This window comes from Vanellus vanellus (assembly GCF_965231255.1).
Source record: "Vanellus vanellus genome assembly, chromosome: 3".
Lineage (NCBI taxonomy): Eukaryota > Metazoa > Chordata > Aves > Charadriiformes > Charadriidae > Vanellus > Vanellus vanellus.
In genome coordinates this window covers 14,768,041-14,777,193 of record NC_138907.1, presented here as the reverse complement: position 1 = coordinate 14,777,193, position 9,153 = coordinate 14,768,041, and the positions used below count along the sequence as shown (strand labels likewise).

Below are 9,153 nucleotides of genomic sequence, written 5' to 3'. Positions count from 1 at the left end.
GAAGACTTGCCAAGTCCCAGCTGCAAGCTCGTCTCCCATGCACAACCCTATTGCAGCCCTGCCACGCACCCAGCTGACTTGCCCACCTGGGGAAAAAGTCCCCAAAACTGCCAGGTAACACGGGTAAAGCTGAAGTGATCAGCAGTCAATGCCTTTATTAAAACTACACCACTTTTAGATAAACATTTCGGTTTAGATTTCCAAGCATATCACTGGCCTAGCAACAGGAATGGCGGTGCTGGGATCACCAACACCAGCGGTTCATGTGTTGGACCCTCAGCTCTCACGCAGGAGGAAAGCAGTCAGCCAGCCTCCGGCTCAGGCTGCGCTGTGCCCCAAGCCAGCTGCTGGCAGCAGCATTAGCTGGAATGTGCACGTCACTCTCCAGAGCCAAGTAAGTGTTTCTCTCTTCTGTCAGTGCAATAAATACAAGTGCGTCAAACATAATTTAAGTGGCACAGTTAGCTTACGAGTATCATGGGTCAGAAACCTCAGGGACAACCACACTATGGGAGAAGAATCTCAGTACGAGAACAAGCTACTGTCCGCTTTGCAACTAGCATGAGCCTGCAGATATAACTTGGATGCATGCTGAGCAATTTATACTATGCTGTACACCCCTGAACAGACCCTTCAGGCAGCACAATTCACTCTGAGCACTAGTGACTAAACCTACAGCACGTGCTAGTGTCTACGCAGACTAACAGGGGGCAGGGCCAGGTCCCCAGCCAGGCACCACAGAGTCAGCGTATGACCCTCTCCTGTCTCAGTGCAGAGCTCATCGGTGGCACAAAACAGCCCCTGTTCTAGCCCCAAGCAGGGCCGAGGACATCCCCAGAACCTCTCCCCATGGGAGAGGCTCATTCCCACTTTGCCTCCTGGCCAACGTGCTCTGACGATGGCTGTGAGATGAGCTGAGAAGTGCTACTGGAAGTGCCTGGGATGCCCAGAGCACAGAAGGGAGGTGGAGGGAGAGTTGGGGGGGACACCCCAGACTTATTTTTGCATGAAGAACTGCATACCACTGCCTGCTTTTAACTACAGAAGAACAGTGTGGTTCTTCATCAGTGTGGAAGACATCCATTCCCACATCCTGGGCCCACGTTGTTCATGGAAGGGAGAGATCAAGCAAAAAAAAAATTATCTCACGCTTTTGGGCTTAAACTCCCAAGTTTGCAATTTATCTACATAAGTCACTTCAGTCTTAATAGGAAGTGCATGTGAAGAAGGGGAGGAGCTCCCCAGAAGATAGCAGGGACGGGAGCAGAAATTATGTTCAGAAGGAAAAGGGTACAGAAAAGATAAAAGGGCACTAACCTCTTCCATTAAATAGCTGTTTGAAAAAGGAAGAACAAAAACAATCTTTCATTTAATTCCAAGTGTGTGCAATTAGCCCAACACTTGCAACACATTGTGACTGAAGAGCTAAATAAAAATACCTCTCACCACCTAGATCTTCGGTGTATTTGCAATTACAGCCACTTAGCAAAAAGGGAAGGCAAAACATGTATTTCCTAGAAAGAGAACACCTCAAACTCAAGCAAGACACCTGTGGTATGGAGACACGGCAAAAGCCATTCGCTTACAAATGAGTCTCTACATGATCCAAAAACAGCAGCAGTGTTTAGAAGTGAAAGAAACACCCTTGGTCATGACGCACGTGTCCTAGGAATGTCCGTCCTCAGCGGTACCATGCTGGATTGGCCAGGCTTTGTTGTGCTTACATTTTTCACAGTTTGGTACCGGCTCCTGGTTCACCCCTCCCATCCATGTCAAAAAAGAAGCCAGCAACTTCTTTCTTCTACCATCACAGATGCTGATGCCGAGAGCTGGAGTTGCCAAGGGTACACATCAGGACCAGAGTGGGAATCCCTGACCTCCTCTAGTGCCAGGGATGGAAGAATGGCAGACTGACCCACAGGGAGGGGGGAGGAAAAGGAGAGAGAGGAAGGAAAGAAAGGAAAATCTCTGCGCTGCTAAGTAGCCAGTCTTCAGTGATGATGTTCACGTTCAGATTTTCCCAGGAATTCCCTAAGAAAAGAAAGAACACAGCAGTGACGCTCAGCTCTCTGACACTCTGGTGCATGCTGCAGCCTGCAGGTCTTCCCATTCCCCTGGCAAATACTAGGGCTCAAGCACTTGCATCTACAAGGAACAAAAAACTGAGCTTTGCTCTCACCCGTCAGTGGCTCCCACTAGAAGAGGCAATTAGAAGTAGCTGCTCTGCAAACAACTCCTCCAGAGCATCCAGCTCACAGCAGAGATAAGCCAGAGAGCGCTCCCAGTTTTCTGTGGCCTGCCCTCCCAAAACCTGCTTTGCAGGGAGGTGGAGAGCTCTGACTTTGTGCTAAGCCAGCCCCAGTATCTCACCCACTCTGGAGACCAAAGGGGTTTTCAGCAGAGCTGCCCAATACAGGTGTCTGTCACCCATCTCTCTTGCTCCTGGGTGCACATCACAGTGTGTCCCAAAGCCCCAAGCACCAGCCCTCCACCCTCCACCCTCCCCCCCCCCTCCACCTCCCAAGCCAGAGGAGACCCCCGTTAGCTGGGCTCTTACCGCAGTATTCGAGGTAGCTCTGGACTCCTGTAGATGTACTTGTGCCGGTAGCCCAGGTCTGTGTGGAATGGAACAAACTGCACCTTGTAGTCTCGGAAACTCCGTGATGTCGCAGCGATGTTGTAAAGCTGAGACCAAGGGGAAGCAGGTGAGGGACGCGTGTCACTCCAAACCAGCCACCCCCACCAAACCAGCACCCCTTCTCAGGGGTGGGTTATGGGCCCTGGCTTGACCAGCTTTGCTAGCTCTAGCTCCATTTCACTACTGATTTGCCACCTCCAACACCACAGAATTTGTAGTGTGGGCTATGCATTTCTACGTACACCTTCCTACTGCTGAATTTTTGCCTGGCTGGGCAAAACACCAGTTCCTCCCACCAGATCAGTTTGCAGAGCCACACTCATACCTTCTTTCCTAGATGAAATGGTACCACTGGGTCATCCTCAGCATGAAGGATAAGCAGGGAGCAGGAAATGTATTTCACACTGTAAAAGAGATGACAATGTCACAAAGGCTCAGAGCAATCCCATCACTCCCTAACACCAACACACTGGGATTTTCAAGGAAACTGAAAAGACAAATATGTGCTGTGGGTCACTGACTGCAGTTTAGATCTTGAAAACACTATTATCCGGGTGCCATTCATTTGATCTACAGAAAAATTACTAGTGAAAGGCCTCCTTGGAGAAGCTATTTGCTGCTTAGACCAGAGAAAAATGGCTCACCCCACTGCAAAGCATCATCCCCCCAAGGTCTGGTTTGGTTTCAGTACTAGAAACCAAACTACAAATACTCAGGCTCAGTGAAAACAGACAATGATATGACACACAGGGTGGCTTATACAAATGCATAGCAGGGAAACCTTCCCAACCCTTCAATGTCCCACTGCTACTGTTTAACATGTAATGTACACCTGAAAAGCACAAATCACATGGATCAAATTAGCATATTCCTGAGTAGTCTCTGTGCTCTCTGTTGCATCTGTCCTTGTTAAGAACAACTGAAAAAGAAAGACCTCCACATTGCAAAGCTGTGTTGCACTCAGGGCTGTGACAGTAACTGAAATCCCTTCAGCAAGTATAACGCTTCAATGAGAAAAAAAAAAAAAAAAAAAAAAAGGAGCAGAATGTGCAATCTGATGTCTATCCTCCTTGATGCTTGCCATGGTTCACTGCAGCCACAGCTGACACCCCAGCAAAGAGGGAACTCACTTCTCATCATTTGCAAATTTAATTCCACTTGTCGTGATGGGGTCAAGGAAGAACCAGTCAAACCCAGGGAAGTATCTGTATATCTGAGAGAAAAATTCGTGTTAGTGGCAGGTGCCAGCAGGACAGTTATACAAACAGCAGTAACCAGGTAAGCCACTGCCATCCCAGTAACATCCCTTGGTTGCTGGCTGCGCTCTCTGCACTGAGGGCAGAGTCTATCTTCCCCTCCCTACACTTACTGCCCTTTCTGACCCCAGTTTCCATTTTCCTTAAGCAGGCTCCACACATGGCTCTGGTACTGTTTGTTGAATTGATGTTCCCAGGAGCTGCCTTAAGTGCAGCTCTTTACCCCTGATGCTTATAAATATCATTGCTGTCCCACAAGTCGTGCACTTAGCTCAGCTACATCACTTCTGAAGGTTAATTTCTAAGCATACAGTTACATGCAGCTAGTGTGAGAGTGACTGTGTACTTGCCACAGAAAAGGGGTGACTTCGCGCCTCCTCCCGTATGTTGGTGAATGGAGATTCCAGTATCAGGGCATCTGGGGGCGTTTCTGAAAAGCCAAAGGCAATGTGCTGAAAGGCAGGGGTGCAGATAGCCAGCAAGATCAGGGTCTGCCTTATGAGAGCAGCCACCACCATGGTGCACCAAGGACAGCCTTGTCATAACCACAAACATATGTTGAAATCTGGGATGTCAGCAGGACCCGGGCTGGGTGGGAAGAGCATCCACCCACCAGACTTACCTCTCTCGCAAAGACGCCTCACTAGATTTGTTGCGACCCTGGAAAGAAGAACAACATGCGTTTAATATGGAGCAGGCCCCCTGCAAAGCACCAGGCCCTAGTGGTAGTAGGTGGCAGAGGTACAACTCAACTGCTGTACCATCATCCCCTCGCACTGTGTGAGGTCTGGGCAGCCAGCCCACAATCACTTGGGTTCCCACAGGTCTCCCATACCCAACTGTTTCAAGTGGCATCAGGTGCCTGCATTTAGGTAAGTGATCAAGTCCAAGGCAGCAGCACATCATGTAGCCACTTGGAAGAACCTCCTTTAAGGTGGCTCTCAGGCTCCCAGCATATCTGCAGCTGTGTGACACAGCCTCTTACCCCTAGACCACAAAGGCTGAGCAAGAAAGAGGGGAATGCAGGGCTACAGGCAGAAGTGCTGTGTTCCAGGCAGCTGGAATTCAGGGACCCAGTGTGACACTGCAAGGAATTTCCATAGCTGGGTCAGAAAGCAGTCTGATCTCCCCCATCCACTTCCCTAATGGGACAGGGATATTTCCAAAGCTGAATCCTCCAACCACAGCATATTTCAAAAACCTCAAACTCCAGGCTGGCTATGGTCACCAAGGAACTCATCTGGGGACCACAGTCCCAGGCCACTCAGATTGCAGTGCATTGGGAAATGTCACAAGCATGTTCTGACCTAGAAAGGGATCCTAAACATGGTAAAAATTTAGAGGAAAAGCCACAGTAAAAGCCTTTGCCTTCTCTCAAACACAGCAGGATGTTTAGTATCATAGCAATGAAGAGGCACTATCCTGAAATATCTCCCTGTCCCAGCAACACATTTGCTGGACAGCAAGGCAAGCTGTTGTGGTCTCAAACAGTTTAATCTGCACACAGCTCAAGTCAAAAGTAACTCTTGTGTTTGACCTCTGCTCCTCTGCAAATCAACCTGCCGTCTGAACATGACCCATCTCCAGACAGCAATGGAAAGGCAGGAAGCAGGAAAGGAAAGTTAAAAACACGCAGGCAAAGGCACTTGACACTTTGGACTTCCCTGTGAAGGCATGACCACGTAAATGTCACAGATGGCCAGCAGCATAGTCATGCAGGCATCTGCATGAGCACTGATTACACATGGCATGTTTAAAAGGATAGGAGAAAACATTTTGTAAGGGCAAGTCACACGCATGTGTGGCTCGTCTGAGATACTCTTTTCAGAGTATCGGAGAAGCCTGATGTTCTGCTCTGAAGGACATATAGACATAGGTTCACCACAGGAAGAGATAAGTGTAGTTCCACTTTCTCTCCCTTTCGTCAATATGCAATATATTATTCTAAGCGTCTTTTTTTCCAGTGTAACCCTCTGGGCACTGAAGGTTCATGATCCATTCCTGCACAGTCGTTCACTATAGCCCTTCTCACTCTAGAGTGCAAAGGGGAAGCTGCTCTGCAGCAATTGCGCCACAGACTCCATGCCAAGCCAGCCTCGGGATTATGGCAAACAGCACCTCCATCCGAGGTCAGCGTTCAATGTTTTTCAGAAGCTGCTAAGGTCCCCTGAGATCAGATGCTTACCCCGTGCCCAAGGAGTGTCCCCATATATAGACAGGGTTGTCTCCACTTCTTGCTTTTATCCAGTCGAAGACATGAAGGGCATCGTAGGTCATTCCCCTCTCTGATGGGCTGCCTATTGAATCGCCCCAACCTGGAACACAAATAGTCCCTCTGAGAATCGCACAAACTGGTGGCAAAGCCAGCTCTTCCCTTGCAGCCCATCTGCAAGTTCAAAGGGGCCTGGGATGTGGACAGTTTCTGATTATTTCACAGTGCACCTCTACAATTTGGGGCTGAAAGCCCTGATTGATCCACAGTCATTTAAACAAGTTAACTACTGGCTGCCAAGGAGTTTTTGTGGATTTAGTCAGCAACAAAAACAAGAGCTGGATCTTAAACACTGCCACGCTGTGTTCTTGCACCTACCCACCTGCAACAGCCCAGTTCCCAAACCTTAGCTGCTCTTGCATGCGTGTAACCCATTTGTAAGTGGAGTCCCCAACAGCATAAAAATTGGATGCTTAGCGTCAAACACCAAGCACGTTTCACAGAGCTGTTGCAACGTCAGTTTGTCCATGCTGTTCGATCAATGCCCCCAAGCAATTTTCCACCCTCCTGGTTGTTTTAGCTCTATTGCTATTGCAGCACGTCTACAAATCTTATGCTAAAGCAGCAAGCATCCCACATTCCTTCTGATACCTAATAAGCAGCCAGAGAAGCAGCTGCCAGCAGAACTGAAAAACAGGGCAAGCTCCTACAAATAAATCTCTCCCAGATGTCTTCTTGATAAAAATGCAACAGATTAATTTATTTCCTGTATCTCCAGTGGCATTACACTGCAGCTTAAATACTAAGAAGGGAAAAAGTGATCAGCAGATGCCCGAGTGCTGGTGGCAGAGAGCTGCAAAATGGTCACGGTTTCTGCCGAGGACGTTACCAATTGTTAGCAAATCAATTACTCTATGTCTTATCTCATCTATCTGCTTTTAAAAAGAAGTGCAAATTCAGTTCCCTGTGTGACCTCAGGAAAGTCAATTAGATCATATCCAAAAGCCTGTATCTAGGCAGGCTTACTAGTTTCCAGATGTGCACCTGGAGGATGCCTTAACTGGATGCTGTGACAGCATATGTGCCTGGGTCACCCTCTGCTCCTTAGCTCCCAAATCAACGAGTCCTGTGCATGAGGACAAATAGGAGCCAGAGTCCACCTAGCTGGACATCAGGAAGCAATGCTACACAGGAACGCACTGAAAAATTTCTGGAAGTTCTTTGGATACCCGTGAGGAGAAAAAAAAAAAAAAGAAGCAATAACCTCATCTAATTAGCTGGCAGCAAGCATTTATAAAACAATAGATCCCCTGAGATCTAAAAAAAAAGAGAACTTCTTTGTTGCTTCTACAGAGAGACATCCAGAAGTGTTTCATAATAAAAGCTCACATACCTCGATAATCAAACGTGACCACATGGTACCCAAGGGAGCTGAGAACCTGGAGAAAAGAGAAATATGCAGAAACCCATCACAGAGACTTCACAGCAGCCATGCTCTTGCCTCAGGCCAAGGTGCAGAGATCTAATTTATAACATTATCAGCCTGACATGGTGAAGCAACAACTTACAGCTTTTCAGTGTAGCAGGCACAGAACTTTTCAAACACTAATCACCTCAGCCCACTGGCTTTACTCCATTTGCTTCCTGGACTTCATATCTGGCCTAGATGTTGATTGTCTCTTTAACAACTTTGCCCTTAAAATCCACAAATATCCTATGACTGTTTCCCCTACAAACACTTTCAGGTTTCCTAGTGAAACAGTACGAGTGCTTCATTTATATTATTCAAATTGGCATAAATATTAGCATAACATATAGGAACACGTTTCAGAAGGCTTAAATGTATACATGCAATTTCTCTATCATGAACATTTATGTTACAGCCAATGGTAACCCTAAAAAAAGTTGTTCAAAGCAAGTAAAGATACCCAGTGTTAGATCAACTTGCTGAGAAAAAAGCGCCTTAGTAAACGCAATGACAGCATTCCAAGCTATCATTGCTTGGTACGAACCTAACACCTCCATGATAGATAAAAATCAACAAAAAGTCACAAAAAGATTAAAAAGTTGTTGCTCTTATGGTCTATATATGATACATGACCAAAATAAGCAATCTTAGTATTATGCTATATTATAAATCTTCTAATGGACAGAAGGAAATAATCTCGTATGTAAAACCAACACTATTTCTAGCGTAATTGAAATCTTAACAGCCTGAACAATTACCATTACTAGTTCAGATCTCATTAGTACAGAAAAAGAGGAGAAGAGGATAACATAGAAAAGAGAGGGGTTCAGGTAAGTTGGCAACTCAGCTCCTTTGCTGGGAGGACTATGATGGTAATGGTTTCTCCCACTTCCCTCTAGGATTCATCTGGGGCTAGTTTTCATACATTTCAGGCACCCACTGGACATCTCTTTCTCTTCACCAGTTTGTGACTCCACGTTACACCCCAAATTACCTTATGGGGTGTGTTCAACATAGATTGGACCTGTAAACCCATTTCTGCCCAGCTCCCAGGTCTGCATCTCTTTAGCTGATGACTGCAGATCGCGCACAGCCCGGGGGGGTCTCTGGGGTCAGCCTGTGCCATGTTCCATGCCTGCTCCTACCTGTACTCCTCTGCAATGCTCCTCGTGTCCCCACCTCCAAAGCGTCTGCTGTCATACCAGGCCTGTACTCCTCTATGTTGCATTGCTATGCTGGGTGTCATCAGTGTTTCATTTGACACACAGTAAGTGTATCTGTAACTCCTAGTTAAAAACATTACAGCAATTTTTCTCGAATAACTATCTGTATGAGAATTGTTACTATGTGTACCACAGTTAAGGCCATGTAATTATACAAAGCTCAGTAAAAGTAAAAACAGCTAGCCAGTGGCCACCTGGCTGTTAAGACGGTTGTTCTTGTGGCTAAACAAGTTCAAAACAGTGCTCCAGGGAGCTCCAAAACAAGGTCAGAAGCAGCCTCACATACCTCAGCCACATTACCAGCAGTGGCAATACTATATGCACTGGGTTATAAGGCTGCAATTTCCTTTTTTGCC

At 46.9% G+C, this 9,153-nt stretch overlaps 1 protein-coding gene across 1 annotated transcript in view; it reads right to left on the bottom strand.

Annotated features, from left to right (window-relative positions):
* Positions 1 to 138: 138 nt before the first annotated feature.
* The window catches only part of ABHD12 (abhydrolase domain containing 12, lysophospholipase), a gene marked incomplete at its 5' end in the record, with an annotated part of 43,108 nt that continues 34,093 nt past the window's right edge, over positions 139 to 9,153 (bottom strand). The window contains 8 exons of the mRNA XM_082480282.1: positions 139 to 2,031; positions 2,558 to 2,685; positions 2,964 to 3,042; positions 3,769 to 3,851; positions 4,245 to 4,324; positions 4,517 to 4,554; positions 6,080 to 6,209; positions 7,500 to 7,545. Of these exons, the coding sequence (XP_082336408.1) occupies positions 1,992 to 2,031; positions 2,558 to 2,685; positions 2,964 to 3,042; positions 3,769 to 3,851; positions 4,245 to 4,324; positions 4,517 to 4,554; positions 6,080 to 6,209; positions 7,500 to 7,545 (624 nt within the window). The 3' untranslated portion in view covers positions 139 to 1,991. The remainder of the gene's footprint in view (positions 2,032 to 2,557; positions 2,686 to 2,963; positions 3,043 to 3,768; positions 3,852 to 4,244; positions 4,325 to 4,516; positions 4,555 to 6,079; positions 6,210 to 7,499; positions 7,546 to 9,153) is intronic.